This window comes from Micrasema longulum, unplaced genomic scaffold (assembly GCF_059751315.1).
Source record: "Micrasema longulum isolate JH-2025_06_02 unplaced genomic scaffold, ASM5975131v1 h1tg000664l, whole genome shotgun sequence".
NCBI classification, from domain to species: domain Eukaryota; kingdom Metazoa; phylum Arthropoda; class Insecta; order Trichoptera; family Brachycentridae; genus Micrasema; species Micrasema longulum.
Window position 1 is genome coordinate 471,157 of NW_028277860.1, and position 24,106 is coordinate 495,262.

Sequence of the window (24,106 nt, forward strand, 5' to 3'; positions counted from 1 at the left end):
GTTAACTTGATTCGTTATAAAATATTCACAGAACCCGTTCTTGCATGCAAATCACAATATTCAATATTTTGCGACTCTCAATACTCTGATATCATTCAGAATCTTCTGTTTTCTGATAATCCCGAGGAATACTCAAAAGATACTATTCATATTTTCAGAGTATGCACATGTTTATAGTAAAGTATTGTATCCTTTATTTCACCCTCTGTTTACATCCGTCCGTGTCCTTACGGGTGAAGAGTACAATTCTGCGTATGAAATAGACAGAGAATTTCAAATACTCGAGGTTCCTGGCGAGGTCGACACAAAACATTGGTTTTAATGGTGATTTTCCACCGCAATATTCATTGAGGAACTTCAGCCCTACGGGAAATTGGATACAAAAAATGTTTTCTTGCGCGCGGTAAAAATTAGAGCATTAAATTTTATGGCAAAGTTTCTTGAAAATTTACAAAAAAAATATTTTTTTAATGAAAATGCACTATTTTAACTGACATCACTGGTTCATAAGAACCAACCAATGATATGAGAGCTGTGTAGGATATCCGGTTAGCTTACCGTAAACGAGCCAATCGGAAGAACTAACAGAGAACAACCTCTGACGTCACACGCGGAGTTATTTCAGAACTACAAAACTTTTAAAAATCATAGCGCTGATAATACGATATATTAAAATAAAATATTTTTTGTTAGGTTTAATAGTCTGTTAACAAATAAAAAAATAAAAAGAAGACACTGAACTTCCTCATTGCCTCTGAACTGGCATATGTAGCGTAAGACTAATCACCTTACCTTCATGTAATAGATTATCAAGTAACACCGCAATTCGAGTGCCAATACAGTGCCTTATGCACCCCTGGGTGCGAGTACACGATACAGTAGAAATCTGATTTTACTTTCAGTGCTGCAGAATAGCGTTTATTGATTAAATTTAGTAACATATTATAATTTTTCTTACCCACTAAGTTTGAAAACTTTTCCGTTGGACACAATTCTTTAAAACAGGTTTATTTTACACACATACATATAAAATACATTTATTAATTACCTTTATTATTATTTATATATTAATATCGACGCTGGAAAGAAAAAAGTTACCTAGTGACTTATAGCAACTTTGCAGAGAAGCCAATTAAAGTTTTTTTTTCTTTTAATTAATAAGGAATCTCATATTAAATTATGTAGGAATCATACCAAAGTAATACGTATGTATGAGATTTTTTCTGTTAATGAAAAAAAATAACGAAAAAAGTTTAATTGGCTCTTCTCTAAAGTTGCTACATGTCGCTTGGTAACCTTACGTCGATATTTACTATAAAGTACTGAGGAGTTCTTTTTATTTTCATTTGAAGATCTTCCGTGCTGACAATGATTTTCTGGAGATGAATAGTTTCCTGATCTGTATTTAGGCTGCACATTATGCATACAAATATTATTCATTGCTGTACACAGGGTGACTGGAACTGAACCCGCCATAGCAAATTCGCATATAGAGGAGGTCATTTGCTAATTATTGGATCTAACTTTCCCTAGCTAAACTTTTATATTTTGGGAGATATGTCAATTTTTATACTTTATTGAGATTTTTCCAAAATTCGACCTTCAAGCATTCAGAACTTATTTTTTTTTTTGTTATTTTAGTATTTTTTAAATATTTGTTGGTAGTCATAAACATTTGTGATTAAAATACGTCAAAACTTCCCTCAAACTAGGGTTACAAAATAAATTTAAAAAAAGGGGAAAGAACTAAACTAACTTAGAGTAGAATAAATTATTGAAACACCGTTGTATTTTTTTTTTAAATTTCAGGTTGAATTTGATCGTAAAGTTCTTTTTTCAAGTATTTTTTTTTAAAGCGTAATATCTCATTTTTTAACCCTAATTTGAGGGAAATTCAGACATATTTTATCACAAATGTATATGACTACCAACAAATAATAAAAAAAATATAAAAATAATGAAAAAACTTAAACGTATTTGTTTATAAATTTGTATAAACCACTTTAATTTTTTTAATTACACTTCAACCGGTTTCGAGGTTACTACCTCATCGTCAGGTAGATCTGACAAATAAGTGTAAAATGTCATACCACAAAGTGAAAAATGTTTTTGATAACAATAAAAAACTTAAAGTTCTTAATGCTTGAAGGTCAAATTTTGGAAAAATCTCAATAAAGTATAAAAATTCACATATCTCCCAAACGATAAAACTTTAGCTAGGAAAAGTATGATTTAATAATTAGCAAATAACCTCCTCTATGTGCGAATTTGCTATGACGGGTTTAGTGCCAGTCACCCTGTATATATCACTTTTCATAAAATACATTTTCAAAAATTCTTTAGCATCCTTGAATGATTTAATAATATTTTGAAACACGCGCTATTATTATTTATGCGCTATTAGTCATATAGAGACTTGCCATATTTGTGTTTCCCAATGTTTTAAAAACATTATTGATAACAAAATACGTCAGCAATGAAACCAAGCATGAAGTTTACACGCTTATCACAAAAATAAATAACCGTTATTTATATTTATTAATTATATATTTATTTATTAAAACATTTTATCACATTACTCACATTATTATTTTATTTATTCATTCGGTCCATTTAGTTTTAATAAAATACATTTTTTTTTTACATACAGGTACGATTAAAATAAAATTCTACTTAAAAATTAATGCTAGGTCAAAAGAAAAAGATAACGACCTCGAGACAAGATCCGGGCCGTAATTATGATCGCTATCTTCATCGGTACATATCGAGGCAGCATAAACTAACATTGATATTTATGTACGAAAATTTGTATATTTGTAGGAAAATTCAAAGTATCTTGGTCGGTAACCTGTAATTGAACATGTTTAGAAAAAAATATTATAAACATATTCTATTTTTCATACTGAAAACTTAATTTTACTTTGTAGATATTTAAAAAAAAAAAATATTAATAAATTTCATAAATGATACATGTTTTTTTTTTATTCTATACATATTTACTTTTATGCATCTAGTACATGTTATAACTGTAACTCTCCAAAAAAAGACTAACTCTTGTGCTTGGAGGGTGACTTACACTCTTATAGTTGTTTATTTATTAGAGTTTATATAATTTTGAATATACGAGTACATGAGAAAAAACAAAAATATAGGATATATAAATAAAAACAGAATTCTTTAGATTTACTTTAAATTGATTAATAGATATATTAGTTTTAATAGTTTTTAGTTTATTGTAATTTTTGATACCTTTTTTTTTTTTTTTTTTTGCACCACAACAGGCCAAGAAGCCCAATTACAGTGGTGAATTATATCACAGAACACCCAGGCTTAAGAAAAATCACATTTAATTTTTGTGTTCTCACCGGGAATCGAACCCGGAACCTTCCGTGTGTGAGTCAAGCGTCTTGACCACTACACCACGGAGGCCTTCGAAGACAAAGCTATTTTGACCATGACTTGTGTGGAATTTAGGGATTTCAATATTATTTTGGCATCTAAGTGACTTATTCATCTCAAATTCTTTTATTTTTTCTTTATAAATTTGTATAATGGAATTTATTTTATAAATAGTGTCTACTGTATGAACTTTAAATAATTTATATAGACTTTCCGTATTGAATGTTGAGGGTTTCTTTAAAATTACTTTAATAAATAATCTTTGCACTATTTTAATAGGGTTTAATATATTGGCATATCACCACCCCATCCAACAATACCATATTGTAACAAATATTGTACAATTGAGTAATAAGCTATTTTAAAAATATTCCTTAATCTAATAAATGTGTATATACATTTTCTAATACGTTTAACTAGTTCACTAATATGGTCTTTCCATTTTAAGTTTTGGTCTATGTATACACCAAGATATTTAATTTTATCTGTTGTATCGAGTACTGAACATGTCAGATTGCAGTTAGTTTTGTTGCAATTGCTTTGGTGAATAATTATTTTTAATTGAAGATTAATTTTTAGTTTCTGTTAGACTACGGATCCTGGTTTATTTAAGTGATTGTTTAAATGCAAAAAGACTTGCACTCAAAATGGTCCGATGGTGCATGTGCCACTGCGTCGGCACGCCAAATGTTGCATACCGTTGCATCGGTCATCAGTTACATGACGCTTCCAGTGCCAGTCTAAGGACAGTGAAATATTTCAGTACGCTGAATGCACCCGCCCTTTCACGAAACTAAATAAAGACCAATGTCTCTTCACTTTTGCATACTCACTATTGATTTTTTAAATAGTAATTTAGCAAAAGTTTAATTGAACGCAGTTATGCAGAAAGCAGCCAGTCCACAACTTTGAGAAAATGAGATATTGCTGTTCTCGTGTGCAGTAAGGTCAATTCTATGTTCTGCCAAAAACAGCCAGACCGCTTTCATACATAAAACTGTAATAGTCGCCTTCTGAAAATAGTGTCGATAACAAAACGGCATTTCTCAATTTGCGTAAAACACCCACAGCACTAGAAAAATCTAACGGTACTTAAAAAATCTTAAAACTGGTCAAATACATAATTAGATTCTTGTTTGTAATATTAAAAAACTAATTTTTTAATTTTTTTAAAATTATATAAATAAAAGACGAGTGATACTTTAATCCACAAATTTGGAATATCCAGTGATCGGTTTCAACGCTTTCGCGACATCTTCGAGACTGTTATCTTCATTAGAGAGTTCAATGTATTTATACAAAACAGAGGTAAGGATAGAGAATTCAAAATTATATGAAAGTAAATTAAATAAAGTTATTTTTATCTTAAGGATCATTATCAAAAAAAATTCGGGTTAACTAATGAGTTGATGTAATGCTATTTTAATGAGTTTAAGTATTTTATTTTTAGTGTACCATCCTTCGTGAGTGTGATTTTTTTCAATTATGATTTCTGTAAAACAAAGGGTAAAAAGTCATTAGTAAAAATATATTACAACAGGTATAGTAATATTCTAAATTTGTGGATTAAAGTATCACTCCTCTTTTATTTATATAATAAATTACAATGAACTGCCATAAAGAATTTTCACTTACAAACTTTAATGTATTCATTATTTATCATTTGCCAAAGTAAAAAACACGTCATACTGTTGTGTAGATTTGATTATACACTCTTTTTATAAAAGTGCTATTATCTCAGTTTCACTTTTCTATAGCTGGCTGCTTTCTGCATAACTATGTTCAATTTCACTACTTTGCTGATGAAATATTGCACTGATAAACCACATTTTTAACCCTTCGCGCAAGTATACAAGACTTGATATATCTCTCTTAATTTTTTTATTAATGAAGCCGTATTTTGCTATAACAGATATAAATTATATGATTATTTTTACAAATTATGGAAAATCAACAGTAAAAATGTGTAATATATTAAAATAAAATCATTTTGTGTACCACTTTTACTTTTATAATTTGACAACCAACTAGTTTCGGCAATACTATGCCTTCTTCAGGGTTAATTACATACTAACATAACATATATAAAATTTTCACAGTGAGGGTAGAGTGGGCGTGGCTACGGGAGTAGAGAGAAGAGGGGGTTTGTGTGTGGATTTAGGGAGAGGGAACATATTTAAAATAGGACTATTACTAAGATTTATTTGATTATTAATAATATTTAAATTTTATTTACAGCCTTTCTAATCTCCAATATTTCAAAATAATCAAGTGCATATCTTTTTTTGTTTGTATGTAAAATTTCGATGCCATCTTCAAAGTTGAATGAGTGACTATTTGTTAGGATATGTTCAGCAAACTCAGAAAAATTATTGTTTTTAAGACATCTCATATGTTCTTTAACTCCAGTTTTAAAAGTATGTGATGTTTTTCCTAAATAAAATGACTTGCAGTCATGGCACATCAACTTGTAAATGCCTGATCGATCTAATTTATCAGTACTTTGATTAGTGTTTTTTTAGTATACTTCCTATATTATTGGTTGTATAAAATGCTGGTTTTATGTCATCCGGTAAATCTTTAAAAAAAATATTTGCTGACAACTTGACCCCAACACCTCTAGTAGAGTAGGTAAATACGCCAACAACCATATTACGAAGCCGTCTTTTTTCTCCTAAATCCTTTTTTTAAGGGTTTTTACCTGAGAGCTGTCACTGACTTGAAGTCGTAGCGGAAGTCATTGATTATTGGTGCAGCAGCATCGGAAACCCGTGAAGTAGTGCAGCAAACACAACAGTGTGCCAGACGTGACAATTACACGATGTCAAAATACGCGAGCTCTTGCCGGCATACGGTTTATTTGCTGAAATAGAATCTGAACCAATTATCAGCTCAACCGACACTTGTCCATGATTCTGGTTCATTCTTCATCATTCTAGAAATGGAAATTCTTTTAAATTACAGTTTTTATTTTATTTTTTTAATATTGCTTTCAGACAAGTATTTGAGGGTATGCAGTACGTCCACAGTAAGAACATAGTACATCGGGACCTGAAGCCGGAAAACATTCTACTGGATGACCAACTCAATGTCAAGATTACCGATTTTGGCTTCGCCAAGGTCCTCCACCCAGGAGAGAAACTCTTTGGTGAGGAATCCAAGAATAATCATTTCTATAAATAAATAATAATATCATATTATGATACTCTGTATTGTCAACGGAAATCCATCACCGCATAAGACAAATTTAACCAGATCTAAATATGTTGCAACAGAGGGGAAAACATTTTTAAGAAGGAAATCTTTTTGATAGTGATAATTATTAATGTAATTTATAGATGGTGTAAAGTACTGTGTTTTATGTTTCATATATAATGTTTTCTTACTATTTCGGATGTATTAACTATGTATGATATTATATATTGTCACAAAAATGTTTTTTTTTTATGTACGGTCCCAAATGAGTTTTTTTAATAACTCCTGGGAGTATAATATGTACTTTTTGTATTATATGTTTTATTAATAATAAAAAATAAAAATAATTAAATATGGAAGTCATGGCATTTACAGGGCTTATGACCTGTCATTGGCTGGTCCCTAGAGAGGAAAATCCAGCCTGTCTGCAAACATTTGGACATCCTGAAAACATGGTCAAATTCGACCAGTTTAAAGGATAAAGAAAAAAAAATGCGTTTAGTAAAATTATGACAATATTTTTTTTTTTTACTTTTAAATCTTACTTTAAATTTTTTTTTATTTTTTATTAATATAGTTTCATAAAATGATAGATGTTTTTTTTTTTTATTATTATCTAATTTTATATATTACTTAATCTTAAAACTGTAACTTTCCAAAAAAGAGAGTAGCTCTTGGCTTTGAGAGCGACTTACACTGTTAAAGTTATTTAGTGATTTGAAGTTATATAATTAGATAATTTTTTTTTTGTTTTTGCTACCAATGTTTGAATATATTTACCGCCGAATGGCGTATCTTGATGACTTGGGCGGTGATGTTACATATGCAGTAATGGATTGCATTGCATCAACGATAAACAGATATTGTTTTGCTAAGAAGAAAGTACATATTCTTTCTCCCAGTAATAAAGAGTCTCTTAGATTTGCAGGGCTCGAGTGACACGAACCTATACTATATAAGAATATTTCATTAAAATTATTTGTAACGTACGCGTTACCACGTGCTTGTGCGCTGGTTCGTCACCCGCGTCTGCCGCAGTCAAGCTTCCCGGCGTAAGTGGAAAGCCGCCCTCCCAGACAGAGTCAAAGACAAAGTCGGAAGGTTGGAGCACAACTGCGCCAACCAGCCAATGACGGGTCATAAGCCCTGTGGATGCCTACACTTCTATATTCCCTTCTGTAAAATATTCTTCATGTTTGTCGCAATATGTTTATGATCATATTACTCTGAACAATAGTAACTTGTGATGGTATAGTCTTACAGCCATAAAGCTATACGCCCTGCTGATTTTACAACAGTCCGGGGAACACAATCTGAAGGTCACACCGACAGACAAGTGACTGAATTCTCACAACTTGTTCTACTATTCGGTTAAATACTTTGTAAAAAGTTGTGCGCGTTTTACCCGCTTTCATTGCCAAGAGTTCACCACCAAATTCCAGTTTAATGACGCTTAAAACATTAATTAAATTATTTTTTTTTAAATGTTAAATAACCGCCGTTATCTAGCCTTGTTGATAATGTGAATTTCGAGAATTTATCAGTGTAGACGTTTGCTCAGATTCTAATAAATATTGTTTTTAATTTAGTTGTACTGGGCGTTTGGAGCCATTGACATTAAAAAAAGTTACATACACAAGACAGTTCTTGAATATTGATTGGGTTTTCACATCTTTACATTTGTACTGTGGTTTTGACATATTCATCTTCAAGATTTGTGTCATTCAAAATTAATTAAACTTAAATTCAATGTAAATGAAGATGTTCAGTGGTTATTTCTTTTTATTTATTAATGGGCTATCAAATTACGCCAATTTTTTTAGTAATTTTATGTGTCATATTATCATCGTTGGGATTTTTTTAAAGTTTTGTAATTTTAAAATTACAATAAGTAATAAATAAATAAGCCAGCTGACTAAATGCACCAATAAATACTAGAGAAAATCTTTTTAATAAAATAAAATAAATAAAACAACTTTGTTTTTAACCACTTATTTTTTTTACCGACCGGTTTCAAAGCTTTACAAGATTCTTTATCAAGGTATACTTAACTAATGAATTCTATTCTATTTTTTTCTATCAATATTGTGCTTCGTATGGAACTAATAAATCAAGTATCTTTCCATCCTTATAAGACAAAGAGACGTGATTTATTAGTTATATTGATAGAATATAATTCATTAGTTCAGTATACCTAGATAAAGAAGCTTGTATAGCTTTGAAACTGGACAGTAATTTTTTTTTTTTTTAAATGATTAAAAACAGAGTTGTTTTTTTTTTTTTTATAATAAATAACCACAAAGTTAGTGCTTCAAAGATAAAACCTTTTTATTTTGAAGTTTTCCCAAAACTGACTAATTCCTGGAAATAGTCAGTTTTTTTATATACCTTTTTTTATCCATATTGTAAATAGTTCATTCAAAAAAACAATCAGTGTGTTTTTGCTATAATTAAATATATCTATATACATGATTTGCGTCTCCAAATCTACATGATGTGACATAAAACTTGATTTTCCATATTTTGGCAATAGTCCGCTTTCGAAATGAACTCTATGTTTATTGTTCTGTAGTGACTTGATAAAGACTTATTTAAATCTCAAATGACATATAGAAGACTATTAACATACGATAATTTCTTCCGTGTTTTTGTAAAGTGATTATTTTATTATATTTTGATAAATTGCTATTAATTGTTTGGAAGAATCATGCTGTCACTTTATCACATAACAACCGTCCGTTGCTGTTGTAATACAGAGCTTTGCGGAACCCCCGGGTATTTGGCACCGGAGACACTCAGAGCCAACATGTTTGAAGATGCACCCGGTTATGGAATGGAAGTAGACTTGTAAGTACAAAAATCAATTTATTATATGTTCATTTGTATTTTCGTATTGTCATGTGTTAAATTAATGGATAATATAGCTACACAATATGATATATCACGAAGTTACGTCGTTTGAGTTGATTTCATAGATGAGAGTTGTTGTATCACACAGAATAACAGAAAAAATTGCAATTCATAGTATATATCACTCACATTATATTATGTACCTACTATGTAGATACAAATAAATGATATTTTTTTATAGCTTACCTGTCAATAAAATCACCGTTCGCCACTGCCGCCCAGTGCCGCTCTAGTGCGGTTTGACCTTACAAGTTGCTTTGTTTACTGATAATGTAACTTTGGACATGTATAAACAAATTAATATGTTAATATTGTAAAATCTGCGAATACAAATCATTAGTTGTACTTTTCTTTAAAATAATGTCTGCTTGAGGCAGCGCAGTGGTAGTTCAAATGTGGACATGTTTTTTCATATTAAATGCCATGATGCTATCATTTAGCAAGAATTGGTCATGTATTCCAACCCGAATACAAAGAAATGATTGTTAAAATTTATGTATTTTCTTCAAATGAAATTTATAATGTATTTATTTATTTATTATCGGACTTGTTCAGTCCATTCAACGATGGCAAACACATTTTCTTATAATATTATTTATTGTTTCGGCATTTTGTTTATGGAATAACTGAATAAAATACGCCACCCGCGAGTTTAATATAAATTAGAACAAGTGTCAGGTATTCAGAATTACCCATCATCAGATGTAAATATAAACTGTATCTTAATTATTATAACGAGTAAATTTTGATTTATAGATGGGCTTGTGGTGTCATCATGTTTACCTTGTAAGTAAATAGTATAAGGTTATTAAAAATAACTACATTTCACCCTCCATTCATTATCATTCTCGCTATTACTAACAGCAACTATGAGCTGAAGCACTTTTTCTTCATTTCTCTTTCCATTCTAGACTCAAATACACTCATTCAATTTCGCATATTACTACATACCTATTTTCCTGTGTAGTTTTGGTCATTAATATAAAACATTTTTAATTATATTTGTTGTTATATATAAAACATATGTAAGTTTAAAATATCGTTCATCCGTAAATACATACTTACTCTAAAAACATATTTGATTAAACATTTGTCGGAATTAATATGTTTTCACCATCATCCGCGGGACAAAAATGGCTGTGAAATTTGTTAAAAGCGTAACTTTTATGATTGGAGCTTTCAATGTGATCTGGGCTTGGATTCAGCTAAATGAGAACAATCGCGCTCCACACAATAGCCAGACTCTTCAACGACCTGGGCTTGGAGGGCTAGAACGGGGACCCATCACAATGGATCTACTCAGGTCGCAGTGATGTCGAGAGCTTATTTATCACTGACCCCCCATTTCTCAGAATATGAATAAGATCTGTCGAGACAGCAATTTTCAGCTAATGTCTTTCTACTAAGATGATCACAAATAAAATTGTCTATCCACAAAATCTTGGTACAGAGCAAGACAAAGAAAATGTTTAGTTTGATTTGTTTTCGATGACTCAGCGTACATTATCTCTATAATAATTCTTTAGTTTGAAAGCAGATTCTCAGTAAGGAACATCTGGAATTCAATTAATCTGTTTCCAACTCTTAAAAATGGTACAAAAATTTAAAAATGTGTAAACTTCAACTTTATTGTACTAAATAGTTATACGTAGTGGTAGACGTGGAGAAAGAGGAAGGTTGTTATTAACTATTGTTGCTAAGAGTTAAAACAAAACAGCCAATAGTAATTCGTATTCTGATAATGGGGTCGCAGCATCAGTGTCGGTGGTGGGAGTGAAGCCGAATGCGGAAAATACTAAACTATAATATAAAATACGAAAGATTTGTTCCTCAAAATTTATTAAACATATGTTTGTCCACTCCTGGAGTATGCCTACCAAATCTGGAGTCCCTATTTTAAAAAAGATAGAGTTGTTGAAGAAAGTTCAGAGAAGAGCAACTTAAATGATAGTTTTTCTAAGAAATAAATCATACGAGGACCGCTTAAGGGAGCTTGGGTTTAGTTCACTGGAAAAACGGAGGCAGCGTGGTGACTTGATTGAAACGTTCAAAATCTTAACTGAGCAATATAATGTACCTAAGTTGAAATCAATGTTCACTACGAATGAAAACCGCCATCTCAGAGGTCATTCATTGAAACTCAACACTACCTCCTTCTCATCCAACCCCAGGAAGAACTTCCTGACAAACCGAGTTGTGGAGAAATGGAATGGCCTTTCCGAGAAAGTGATTGGTGCTAGTTCAGTGAATGTTAACTAGATGCACACAGCAATGTATAATGTTTAATAACCGTGTACACTTGATATACAGGCATCAGCTTAATAGCTGCCAGTGTATTGTCAATAATAATAATAATACTAACAAATACGGGTAGAAAAATTTTTCATTGAGATATGACGTGTTTGACAATTATAGAAGTTCCACTGTATAATGTTTAAAATGTTTGATATTCTCAACACTTTTTCAGAAACAAAGCTCTTATTCACCCTGTTATAATTTAATTTAATCTTTTATGATAAACGGCTTTTCGTTACATGTACATATTCGGAACAAAATCACTATAAATGAAGCCCTTTCAACTTGCTATCTCTTAAGATAAATGATAATTTAAAAAATAATAACATACTGATTTTGTAAATAACTCACCCCTCAAGAATAGTATAGACATTCGCTGTTTTAACAAACTGAATTTAGGATTAGTACTTTTCAATAAATATTTCATCACTTTTCCACTTTAGCTCATCTTCTAAAAACATATTACTTGAAATAAAAATATGTTACTCTCGACATTTCATGTTAATATGTAGATATTGCATTTTTAAACGTATTTAAATTCCAATCCGTATTGCAATCTATAGATGCAAGATGCATTGGGATTAAATTCAAACCTTTTGTTCGAATTTTTTAATGTCATCATTAAATTCAAAGTGAGTCATGATTTCCATAAAGTTTTGCTTATTTTTACCTTTTTGTGTTATTTAAATGTTTCTAAATGAAAACTAACAGAATGTATAATTTTAGGTTGGTTGGTTGTCCGCCATTTTGGCACCGAAAGCAGATGGTCATGCTGCGGAATATTATGGAAGGGAAATATTCCTTTACCAGTCCAGAGTGGGCAGATGTATCAGGTTTAAACATCATATTACTTATTTCCTTATAAACGTAATCCGCTACAGAATATATACAAAATATTTGGATTGATTATTTTTTTCTAGTAATTCGTAGATAATTTAACAAAAGAAAATATAGCATGAATTCAAGTGAATGGAAAAAATTTACGATTAAAAGTAAAGATCAATTTACCAAAACTTTTCATCAGCCTTACGCTTCAGGTACCAGTCCGGGACTATTAAATATTCTAGTGTGAAAACATCCTTTTAAATAAACATTTTATATCAACCGTCTCGGGAAACGAACCGGAGACCTCTTGCATGGTAGGCAAACGTGCTGACCACTACACCACGAGGCTGACAAAACAACTTTTTATACATAATTTAAATTTTACGTTGGCGGGCTTGTTGCCAAAAAATGGCAACTTCTACCAACCAACAAATATAATAAAAGTGTTATTTATATAATTTAAGTTTCAAAACGTTTTCAATAGATAATATTTTATTTTTTTAAAATAGAAAAAACAGTATTTGTTTTTACCAAAACTTCTAGAGCTTTGCAAATTTTGTTTTTATGTCAGTATTGTTTAAACATTATTTTTAAATGCCATGATTCAGTTGTCCATGAAAAAACTGTGTTTTGTCAACTCAACAAGTATGAATTCTTAATTTCATTAATTTATCCATTGGCCTCACAAATCTTCCATACTTTTACTTTCCGCTGATCGTGTAGTATTTTCAATACAAATTTAAATAAATCTTCCTAAGGTACCGTATTCTGAAAACTACAGTTTCCATTTTTTCACTAATTTATTAATTATAGCTTTCAAACACATCAAATCAAATTGTGACAAAAAATACTCTTTTATTTAAAATGAAATTTGAAACTCAATTCCAGAGGCCCCTAAAGATCTCATCCGACGACTGTTGGTTGTGGAACCATCGAGCCGAATATCCATCCAGGAAGCCCTCAAGCATCCCTTCTTCAACACTGTTGTGAGTGCCAATTACCTTATCGCACTGATGTATCATATTCGCTCTACTTCGGGCCTCACGCAACTTAAATATTATTCAAAAATCAAGCTGTCCAATTGCAAAGGCAGATGAAATGCAAATTCAAAATATAGTTATTTATTATTAGATCTCTTTTTTATATAGTTTACGTCCCGTGCTCGATTCTAAAACAAAAACTAAAATGCAACAAAATGTCTGTGTCCGTTTTTTTAAGAATCTGACATTAGGTTCACGGACTTCACGCATTTATTGCTACACGGCAATTTCTTCCTACCAACCATATATGTATAAAGTGAACCTTATTGAAATGAATAGATCAATGAAGGATCACTAAATTCTCTACAGCATAACAAGTAGACACTCGCAAGAAAAATATGTACATATAATATTATTCAATAAATTTTATTTCAAATAACCTTTTAGTAAAATAGGTTTTTAAAATTATGTAAATTAAAAAAATATTTTCTATGTAATTAATATACAAAAGTAAACAAAATCTAGATCGCGTCAAACTTATAATGTCGGTGTGTTTATAATAAAAAAAAACATTACCATAAATTTAAAAACAATACTACATTTTTTTTTTTATAGGGCAAATTAATAGTTGAACACATTTATACACTTCGATGTTTTGATTTTTGATGACGAAGTCATTCAATCATCTGCTTCTTTGCTCCAGACTGGCACTTCAGCTGGCCTGCTTCCATAGAAGTTCTGTGCTCTGGACTCCACCAGTTTCATGTCTGAAATTGGCCCTGTTCCATTTCACAGATATTAAACCTGTTTAACTGATAATATTTGCAGTTATATTATCTTCGTGTCCAGGGGAATTGAGAATATAGTTCTGTGTGTGAAACAGAGCCAGAATGAACGAGTGTTTTCCACTAGATGGTTACTCTCAGGTAAAAATCCTAAATTAGGAAAATTTGTGGAGATTAGTTAGCCTCGCAGTATAGTGGTTGGCGCATTCACCTACCTTGCTCGATTTCTGGGAAGGTTGACACTAACTTAAATGAATATCGATTTAAAAGGTGGTTTTACACTGCAATATTTCATTGTTTCTGAACTGTAAAGTGTAAGACTGATCACCCGATCAATATGCACTGCATTTAGTGTACCAGTGCATTGCCCAATGCACCACCGGGTTTGGACAAGGACATGGTGTAATAGTATTAGGATACTAATATTTCTTTGGAATGTAATTTCCTGAATTTTACACTATTTTACAATCGAGGCAATTTAATGTTGAACCAACGCTCTTATGCTGTATTTTTTATTTATTCTCATAATGTGTTTTTAATTCACTTAAGCTTAAGAACAATATGATATACAAATATCTAACATGATAACGTTTCTGTGTCATGTGAAATTGGCAGCTTGAAATCTCTAATATTTAAGATGTGATGAAGCCTAAGCTTACTGTAAATAAACAATTCATTTTCCTAGAACTAATATAAATTATTATTATAACAGACTATTCTTCTTACTGGGTCATTATATCGCGGGGTAATTACTACAAATGTGTATCTTCAAAGTCAGCATTTGTGAGTTACCCTCTAAAAACAAATGTTATTATCCTCCTCCGCGAATGCTACAAATAGTCGAGTCGTGCATTCAAATCATCGTAATATAATAAGAATGAATCACGACTTGTCTGTTTGTAGCATTAAAGGAGGAAGATACAAATATGTGTTTTTAGTGCTGATTTTGAAGTTACCAGTTGTAGTAATTACCCTGCGATATGATGTTAGTGTATCCATATTTATTTATATTGGGTATCGTAATGTGTTTTAAATTGATCATATTGTAACTTAACATTTATTTATTGTTTAATCACTATTTTTGTTGTTAAATTATAATACATGTATTTAGTTACTAGTGTATAATACAAGATTATAACTCAAAACCATAAAATAGGAAACTTCTAGAGTGGTGAGAGCTGAAGAATATGTATTAAAAAATTTAGTTTAATCGGTGGATTCTTTTTTACAAAATTATGATTGAGAAAGGGGTGCTGCGTTGGTTTGGACATGTAGAGCGAATGGACAGCGAAAGAACGGCTAAAAGGATCTACGATGCAAATGTTGATGGATGCGTAAAACGAGGAAGACCGAGAAAGACATGGCACGATCAAGTCCATCAAATACTTGAAGATGGACATGTCAAAAGTAGGAATAATTGGCGTGCATGCATGAGAAGATGTCTGAATGTAGAGAAAGCGAGGTCTGTATGCCAAGATAGAGTGTTATGGCGTTCTATCCTCTCTGCCTACCCCTACGGGGAAACGGTGTGATGGTTTGTTGTTGTTGACTAAAAACAATGTTTTTTATAAAAAAAAAAATTATTAAAAAAATCTTGAATCTGAAAAAATCTTCATTTTTACTCTTTTAAAATATTAGATAAATATTCCACTTTTTGGTAATTTCTGAGAATATCCTGTATGTTAAAAATTGTCTAATTTTATATGAAGCGCGCTAAAATGTATTGACAAACCATCCATCGTAAGCACTGCTTTTTATGACGAATGCCGTTTTAGCGAGTTCTTAATAAATAGTAACACGTTTACGATAATGTTACATTGTAATTTGATGACTATTCTTTTGTTTTATTTGTTTTTATCACTAGCTGTGGGACCAAGAGATGGCACCACTAAAACAAAGTTTTTCAGCCCAAGGCAGGCGCATTTCCAGGATTGACCAATTGACATTGGTAAAACCGCCACCACAATTATACGCCTTGCGTGTGTGTTATGTTCCATTTGGGCACGCGCATATCATGTACCATCCCCCGTGTCCGTCGCTCTCCAACTAACTGCGGGTTGCTTCTGCGCGGCTCTCATAAAGGAGAAAATATCCAGCCAACAATCGCGGTCGAGATTTCATAAAAAAACTTTGGCAACTTATCTTTAAAATTACAATTAAAGATTAATTACGATAAATCAAAATTCACGGTAATTTTGACAAACAATTCATTTCATGGTATCCGCAACATTCAAATAATATTTTTATGTTATAAATGATTTAAAGCTTTTTTTTACCACCCACTGGTTTGTTTTTAAATTTAATACTCAAATAATATACCACCTGATGATAGTCATACATTATACCCCAAATTTGTGTGCTTAACCTCCTTAATAACCTTGTGGTCTCAAATTACGAAACTATTCATTATTTTCTATGTAGTTGTGTCATTTTACAAAGTAAACTCTGAATCAATGAACAGTCGTACAAAAATTAGTGAGATTTCAAAATTTAAATGGACATTTAATTTTGCTTTATTAGCTTTTCATCGCTCATAAATGACAATAGAACAAACCATCTAAGGACACTATGAAACTGTTAGTTTAAAATATGCAATTATAGCCGACTAGAGTCAGTAACGTGCTTAAGGGATTTTCTTTGAAACTCTTAAACATTTCTGTTTTGTTTTTAAAAAATATTTACTACGATAGCTTCCATAATTTTTCGGATTCCCGCGATTATTATAATGATATTTTCTTCTTTATTCAACCACAATTCTTTCTATTCCAGCTATTCAATGGTTTATTCATGGATCAAAACCGTAATTTATTTACAATATAATAAACTTAATATGGTGCTTAACATATTGTGTGCAGGCATGTTGTTCCTCTTAGCTACCTATTAATCACAATGTATAATTCAAATCGATATATATTATGTCTATAATCAATTTACAAAACTCTTCATCTGATTCACTGGGATAGGTGTGATAAACGATTCTGGAAAAACTTACCATCTCCTCAGCCCACAAAGAGGTTTATTGATGAACTCAGCTGTCATTTTTCTTAATAGGGAAATATCACATACTACAAATACCGATTCAAAAATATGAAATGTATTTAGAAAAATAAATAGTATTTTCAAAATCAATATAGATACTGTGGAGAAATATTTTCATACATAACTTTAAAAAAGAAATTATAATAAAAATGTCCTTACGAAAATGCGACATGTTTGGCCTTGATAATTTGTGACATCAAGATTCGTGATGATGTTCTAAACAGTTATAAACAAAGTTCAAAATTAGTAGCATCGCGATGGCCAGTGCAATGACCGTTTTCACGGGAATTCAAAATTATAAATTTAAAAATATATTTTTTGCCACTAATAAGTAGTAAAAAATATTATTTTCAATCGACAGTATTTCATAGACCCTAATTACTCTATAATTGTAAAAAAATTCATCTGATATTTCCCTATTATATGTTTTATTTTATTATATTTAATTATCAGTTTGTACCTTCTTAGTGGGTATTTGGTACGGATATATAATTCAGCCGATATTCCAATGGAATTTGTAATTCCGTGAATGCAATATTTAGCTATCTTTTTACACTCCATAAATTATCTCAATTTGAAATTTCCAAAAAATTCTAATTATTTTTGCACCACATCAGGCCAGGAGACCCAATTGCGGTCATGAATTACACCACAGAACACCCAGGCCTGAGTAAATCACATTTAATTTTTGTAGTCTGGGTGTGCAAAATATTAATTTACAAAAATCACTGTATGTACTTAGTGATAATTGTATATTTCAAGTAATCGAGTATTTCAATATAACTATAACAAAAAATGAATAAAAACTGCATTTAATCATAAATGAATAATAACATAATGTTATGATCATAGAATTATGATAGTCCAGAAACCGCATAGGCACATCAAACTGAAGCCGATGAAACTACTCATAAATAAGTAGTTTTACGTTTTGGCCATTATATACTCTGTTGACGTCGCTTAATACGCAACTGCCAATTTAAATTCAATTGCGCTGTGTTGTGTCATTTTTAAGTGTCAAAATACTGCTGGGATTAAAAGGGAATGGGGTGGATCAATTCAATTATTTTACCGTCCGTAAAATTGTCAAATAAAACAAGGTGGACATTTTTTAGTATTGCCAGGGTAGTCGAATTTTTTACCCGGCTTTCTGTTAACAAGCCTTAGTATAATATTATTTACTGAATTATTAAATTATTATTTAATTATTTTTTTTACGTTTGTCTAATAAAAATACCTGTTTTTTTTTTATAGTCCAGTCAGTAAAATATTTTTTGTGGCAAAACATAACATAACCCAAAATTATCTTATATTTGTGTTATGATAATATATTGTTTGCGGTTTGGCATTTGTCGATTTTTGTACACAGTGGGATGTATGCAAACTTGATTCTACGTGCCTTCTGGTATATTATAATTCTATGGTTATGATATTAATATCATAAAAACTAAATAAATGACCGATTTTATATAGGACATTGATAGCATTCAACTTGCACGTTCCACTGGTATATCTTGCATATTACAATTTCAGCTTTCATCACATCACTCGGGAGAAAATGACACATTTCCCCATCTGCATTTATTTTGTTCTATTTTCATATTATATTTATATTTTAAGCCCCCGGAAACCCCCGGCCAATCGGTGCAAGTTGTCACTTTGACATATCGTAAACAAACGGTACAGTTGTATTTTCAAAATCATTATATTTGGTGATGGGGCCTAGTGTTTGAGTTCTTAGAAGACCAAAACTTCTTGTCAGGCTGAAGAAAGATCATATTTATAATACAATTATTTCAAATTAATTTGAATGTGAAATGTAGAATACCGGAAAAAATTCAGAACTCTTAACAAAAATAATGTTTCAATTATTTTTACGTTCTGTAGTAAACAGATATTAAAGTTGTAAATCATTTTTTTTTTTTGCATGAAATATAAATAGAGTAAATAAATAAATTACTGCCAGATCATTATTTATTCAAATAATGCTTGAAAACATATTAGTAAATTTTAAAAGTAATATTTTTTATTTTTTCAAAATGTACATACGTCATTATTTTAGAAATAGAAAATATTTAAATAGGTGTTTTCATGTTTTTTTTTAATAATCAAAAATTATGATGGTAACAAAAATAATATTTTTTCCATGCGACTTTGGATACATTTTCCACAACGATTTAAAATATGCATATTTTGAATTACCTGATAACGAGACCTTTTACGCTTTATGGGCAAACGGCACGTATTACGGCCCCATACTTGTATGCAATATTTGTTAGAAGCACACTCGGCAGGCATGACTTGTGACGTCAAAGTGACGTGTCGCCAACTGCGAGCTGTTTCGTACGTGCACATTTTTAAACCTAAAAATTATAAATGAAAACGAACTTGTCTTGTATGCATTGATAATATAATTTTGTCATTAGAAATATAAAAATCCACTCTAATAAATATTTAATGGATTTTCAACGCTATTCCCGATTTATTTTGAATCATGGTTTTTTATTTTATTTTATTACTATTGTCTCTGTTATCAGGTTAGAGAAAATAAATATTTAACTATTAAGTGGTTGTCTTTTAAATTTTATATAAATAATTGCTCGAAAAATTTGAGTGATTGATATTGTAATAAATACACATACATAAGCAATTGTTAAAATGATTTTTAGGATTCAGAAGTTTTGGTCTGTTTGGCAAATAGATATTTGTTGTTTCTGTACATCACAGAAGCATTTCTGTCTAGTTGAAAGCCATGTGAATAGTAAAAAAATGTAATCACAGAATTATGTAAGTTTTTTTTTTTGCTTTTTAACCGGTCAAAAAAAAACAATTTTTCGCTTTTATACTAACAAACCATCATTAGTCAATAGAAATGTAGAATATTAATCAAATAATAATCTTAGTTTATGTAGTAGCAACTAACAGTCTATCTGGAAAATAGTTCCTTTTAGAGGAATTAAAAAATATAAATGTCAAATTAATGTATTATTATTAAATTAGTTTAAAAATATTGTAAACGTTGAAAAGTTTAATACTTTTCTTATAATCATTACTGTACTATTGAACTAAGCCAAAATAATATATGCATAAATTTCTATAAACCGCTTTAGTCAAAAATTAAAGTGGTTTATACAAATGTATAAACAAACATGTGTAAAATGTCTGAAAATTTATCTAGAAAGCTCAATAATCTGAATCTTTTGCGGCTTCCTGTCTGGTACTACTGGTTGAAATGCCAAAGTTTTGTTTGAATTTCATTTAGTTTAGTTGCATTTATTGAAAATATTTCAGGTTTTATTTTAATATTAATATAAATATTGCAACAATTTTTTTTTATTATTATTATTTTTCTTTGTTCACATATTTTTTCATAAATAAAATATTGTGTATGTAAAATTCTCTACTTATGTCATGGACCTTTGGTTTGCTCCTTACGCTTGTGGTGTGGAAAAGTTTTAAGTGTTTAACTCTCCGTGGGATAACATGATTCAGTATTCTTCGATATCCAGCCTCACATCTTAACACAGCAATATAAAAAAACCATTGTGATAGGTCACCGACTACATAGTGTTTCTGTGGGAGTTGAATCTTGTTTTTTAACAAAATAATCTTTAAAACAACCCTTATATTTATGGTGGAATACTTGAGGTTTAAAACCAATGGATTTTTTAATATTTATGTGGCATTGGGGTGAAAGGTATTAATGAGTTGGGGAAGCATTTTACCTTTCAAATGTTTCAAGATGGTTGGGATGTTGTAAAATTTACGCTAATTGGACAAAATAATGTCTATAATCTACAATTATTATCCATCTTATAAATAAATTTAGTCATTTTAAGAAATTAAATTTCAATTCTAAAATGCAATATTTTTACTTTTGCTATCCGTTAATTTGTTGTTTTATTTTGGCACTACTATAGGCCAAGAGGCCCAATTGCATTAGTCAATTACAGCACAGACCACCCAGGCTTGAGAGAAATCATATTTATTTTTTGTGTTCTCGTCGGTCAAGTATATAAGACATTACACCGCGAAGGCAGCCATGTATTCATATCTATAAATAATATTTTACTATTTAAAATTTTAGACCCCCTAAACTTATATAATGTTTTTTTTTTTTTTTTTTAAATATTTCCTTATGAATTACCCAAATATTTTCATTTTGTGGGGCATTGTAAACAAATAGGAAATAACTTAGTATTATAATAACTCACTCTGTTTCGTGAGTCAACAACACTAGCCAAGGGACCACAAGCCGATTCCAGATTTTATAATATTTTCTATTTATTTACAATTACTGAAAAGCAAAACAGCTCTTCTGAAATCACTGATTTTTCCGTTGTTAAATTTAAATCATTAAATTTTAACTTTGCAATCTTTATAAGCATCAGTGGTTAATTATCGCGCAAGAATTAGGTCACATAGTCAGAAGTATTACAAATTATCCAATTTTACCATGTCTGCAAGTTGAAATTTTATAATAATATTGATCATGACTGTTTTTCAGCAATTGAAAGCGGCCTCATTCAACGCTCGTAAAAAGTTCCGTTTTGCAATTATGGTGGTACGTGCAGCCGTCCGGGTGAGGAGGCTTCGCTTCACCCCCGAACCGCTGGACCTTAGTATCGCCAGAATGGATCCCTACAAACTTAAGATGCTGAGAAAGGTAATGAATGTGGCTGTTCACCAGGATACTGGTTGTAAGTCAGCGAAAAATAGCGAACTTAACACGCACTCGCCCAAACTCTGTCTTTGTCAACAAAGACATATTTAATCGAGTTTATTTTTAAAAATACCTGATATAAATGTCTCGGTATGCCAAAGACCACCCCGAAAGTGTCAAAGTCTTTATTGAGGGGCAAGTACTTAGCTTGCTCATACCGGATTAGCTATTTTAATTAGGTACTATGGTCCTCAACGTAGGCCACTCGGCCCCGTTGACGTCCGTCACAGTCTTTACTGTTGACGTCAGTAGATAAATATCTGATCAAATATTTCTTTGTAAATATATGTTGCTATGAAATCTTAGTACATCTTTTATCATCTTTTCCAGCCGTTTGAGTTTGTGCATTATGACAGCTGACTGCGATTCTATTAAACATTGCTTACAAGTTTTGCACCAAAATGTCACAGGGGCCGTTTGTCCCACAGGGCGCAAAATGTTTTGTTTTTGCATAATTTGAAATATAACTTCTTTATCGATAATTTATTCAACGTCGCACAAAACAATAAATGAATACCCTTACTTTGTAATTTTTTTGCTTATTTTCTTGTTACACCTTACTGAACCCGGCAACCACTCAATTTCCGATTTCAGAATTTTTACCTGAGAGTAGCCATTGAGTGGAAACACTAGATTCTGGTTCTATTTCACATGCATAACTGTATTCTTTATCTAACACGGACAACATTACATTATATCTTCGGTCTAATGTGTTTTTTGATTTGAACAGATCATCGACGGGTGCGCCTTCCGCGTGTACGGCCACTGGGTGAAGAAGGGCGAGGGCCAGAACCGGGCCGCGCTGTTCGAGAACACGCCCAAGACCGAGCTGAAGAACCTGTACGTGAGCAACCTGAGCCGATAGCGCTGGAGCACTCTCGGCTCCCGGCTGTCGGGCGCGGCTGCCTTGGCGCTGTGCAAGCTGTCTCTGGTGCTGTGCGCCGGGGCGTTCTCCCGAGAGCAGAGCCGCAGGAATCCCGCCCTCTCCGCTGAGACCAGGGTCCTCGTCAGGGCCGTCGGGCTCTACCACATCTCGAGGAGCGACTGTTAGAAAACTCCCACTACTTCGGATCAATGCCTGAATCACAAATCTGCAATAACTTTATTTTCAACTAATGTTGGTAAACACACCAGTTTCCTGATTTACTCTGGTTTTTTTTTACGCAGCTTAAAATAACAAGGTGCAAAAAAACATTTTGGTTTATAGCAAAAATGATAACCTTAAACACTAAAGATTGACAGGATTTTTTTTTTTAAATGAGTACTTTTGAATCCGGTTGTGGTCCCGTAGCTAGTGTTGTGGCCGCACAGATCAGAGGTCCGAGGTTCGAACCCCACTTTACCCTAACTGGATTAACATTTTGTAAAAGTGAGTTATTTAAAACTCATTGAAAATGGCCCCAAAATGGAAATATTTGTGTAAATTATAAAAGCGCTAATATTTCTTTAGAAAAATATTTTAATGCTTAGTGATAGAAAAATAAATAAACAGAAATGTAGATTCCCAATATGTATGAAGGTTTAATGGAGTGGCAATAGTTTTATTGTTTACATCCGGTATTGTAAATCTACAAAATTCGTGTTCTTATTATACAGTTTGTATTGGCTGTTTTAGTAGTGTACACTGTTTTAAACTAACATTTATTTGTTGCTTGTTTCAAAACTGGCTAAAATGCAGATTTGTGACATCGGTATTGGTCCGACAATAATGCGGTGAAATAACACTTGTTTCATGAATCCAGACTTAATTAATAGTTGTACCTTAAAACTGGGTACCTAACTGTATGTTCTGCATTTTTCTTGTTAAAAAAGTCCAGTAGAACATACCCACATAGAGTTCTGAGCCGTTTGCATGTAGATTATATGTGAAAAATCACTAAAACGTTCACAGAATGCCCATGCATACTGGATATATTTCCATTCTCAGAAGGACTAATGCATATGTGTAAATAACG

At 31.4% G+C, this 24,106-nt stretch overlaps 1 protein-coding gene across 4 annotated transcripts in view; it reads left to right on the plus strand.

Moving 5' to 3' along the window:
* Positions 1–23,640, plus strand: part of PhKgamma (phosphorylase kinase gamma) — a 41,383-nt gene extending 17,743 nt beyond the window's left edge. The window contains exons 4-12 of one of the 4 annotated variants that reach the window (XM_088229387.1): positions 6,396–6,547; positions 9,351–9,441; positions 10,261–10,290; positions 12,526–12,632; positions 13,513–13,610; positions 16,254–16,337; positions 19,049–19,108; positions 21,936–22,094; positions 22,882–23,640. In XM_088229387.1, coding sequence (XP_088085513.1) covers positions 6,396–6,547; positions 9,351–9,441; positions 10,261–10,290; positions 12,526–12,632; positions 13,513–13,610; positions 16,254–16,337; positions 19,049–19,108; positions 21,936–22,094; positions 22,882–23,016 — 916 coding nt within the window. In that variant the 3' untranslated portion in view covers positions 23,017–23,640. The remainder of the gene's footprint in view (positions 1–6,395; positions 6,548–9,350; positions 9,442–10,260; positions 10,291–12,525; positions 12,633–13,512; positions 13,611–16,253; positions 16,338–19,048; positions 19,109–21,935; positions 22,095–22,881) is intronic. The other 3 variants (XM_088229388.1, XM_088229389.1, XM_088229391.1) reach the window with 3 other exon arrangements.
* Positions 23,641–24,106: the final 466 nt, after the last annotated feature.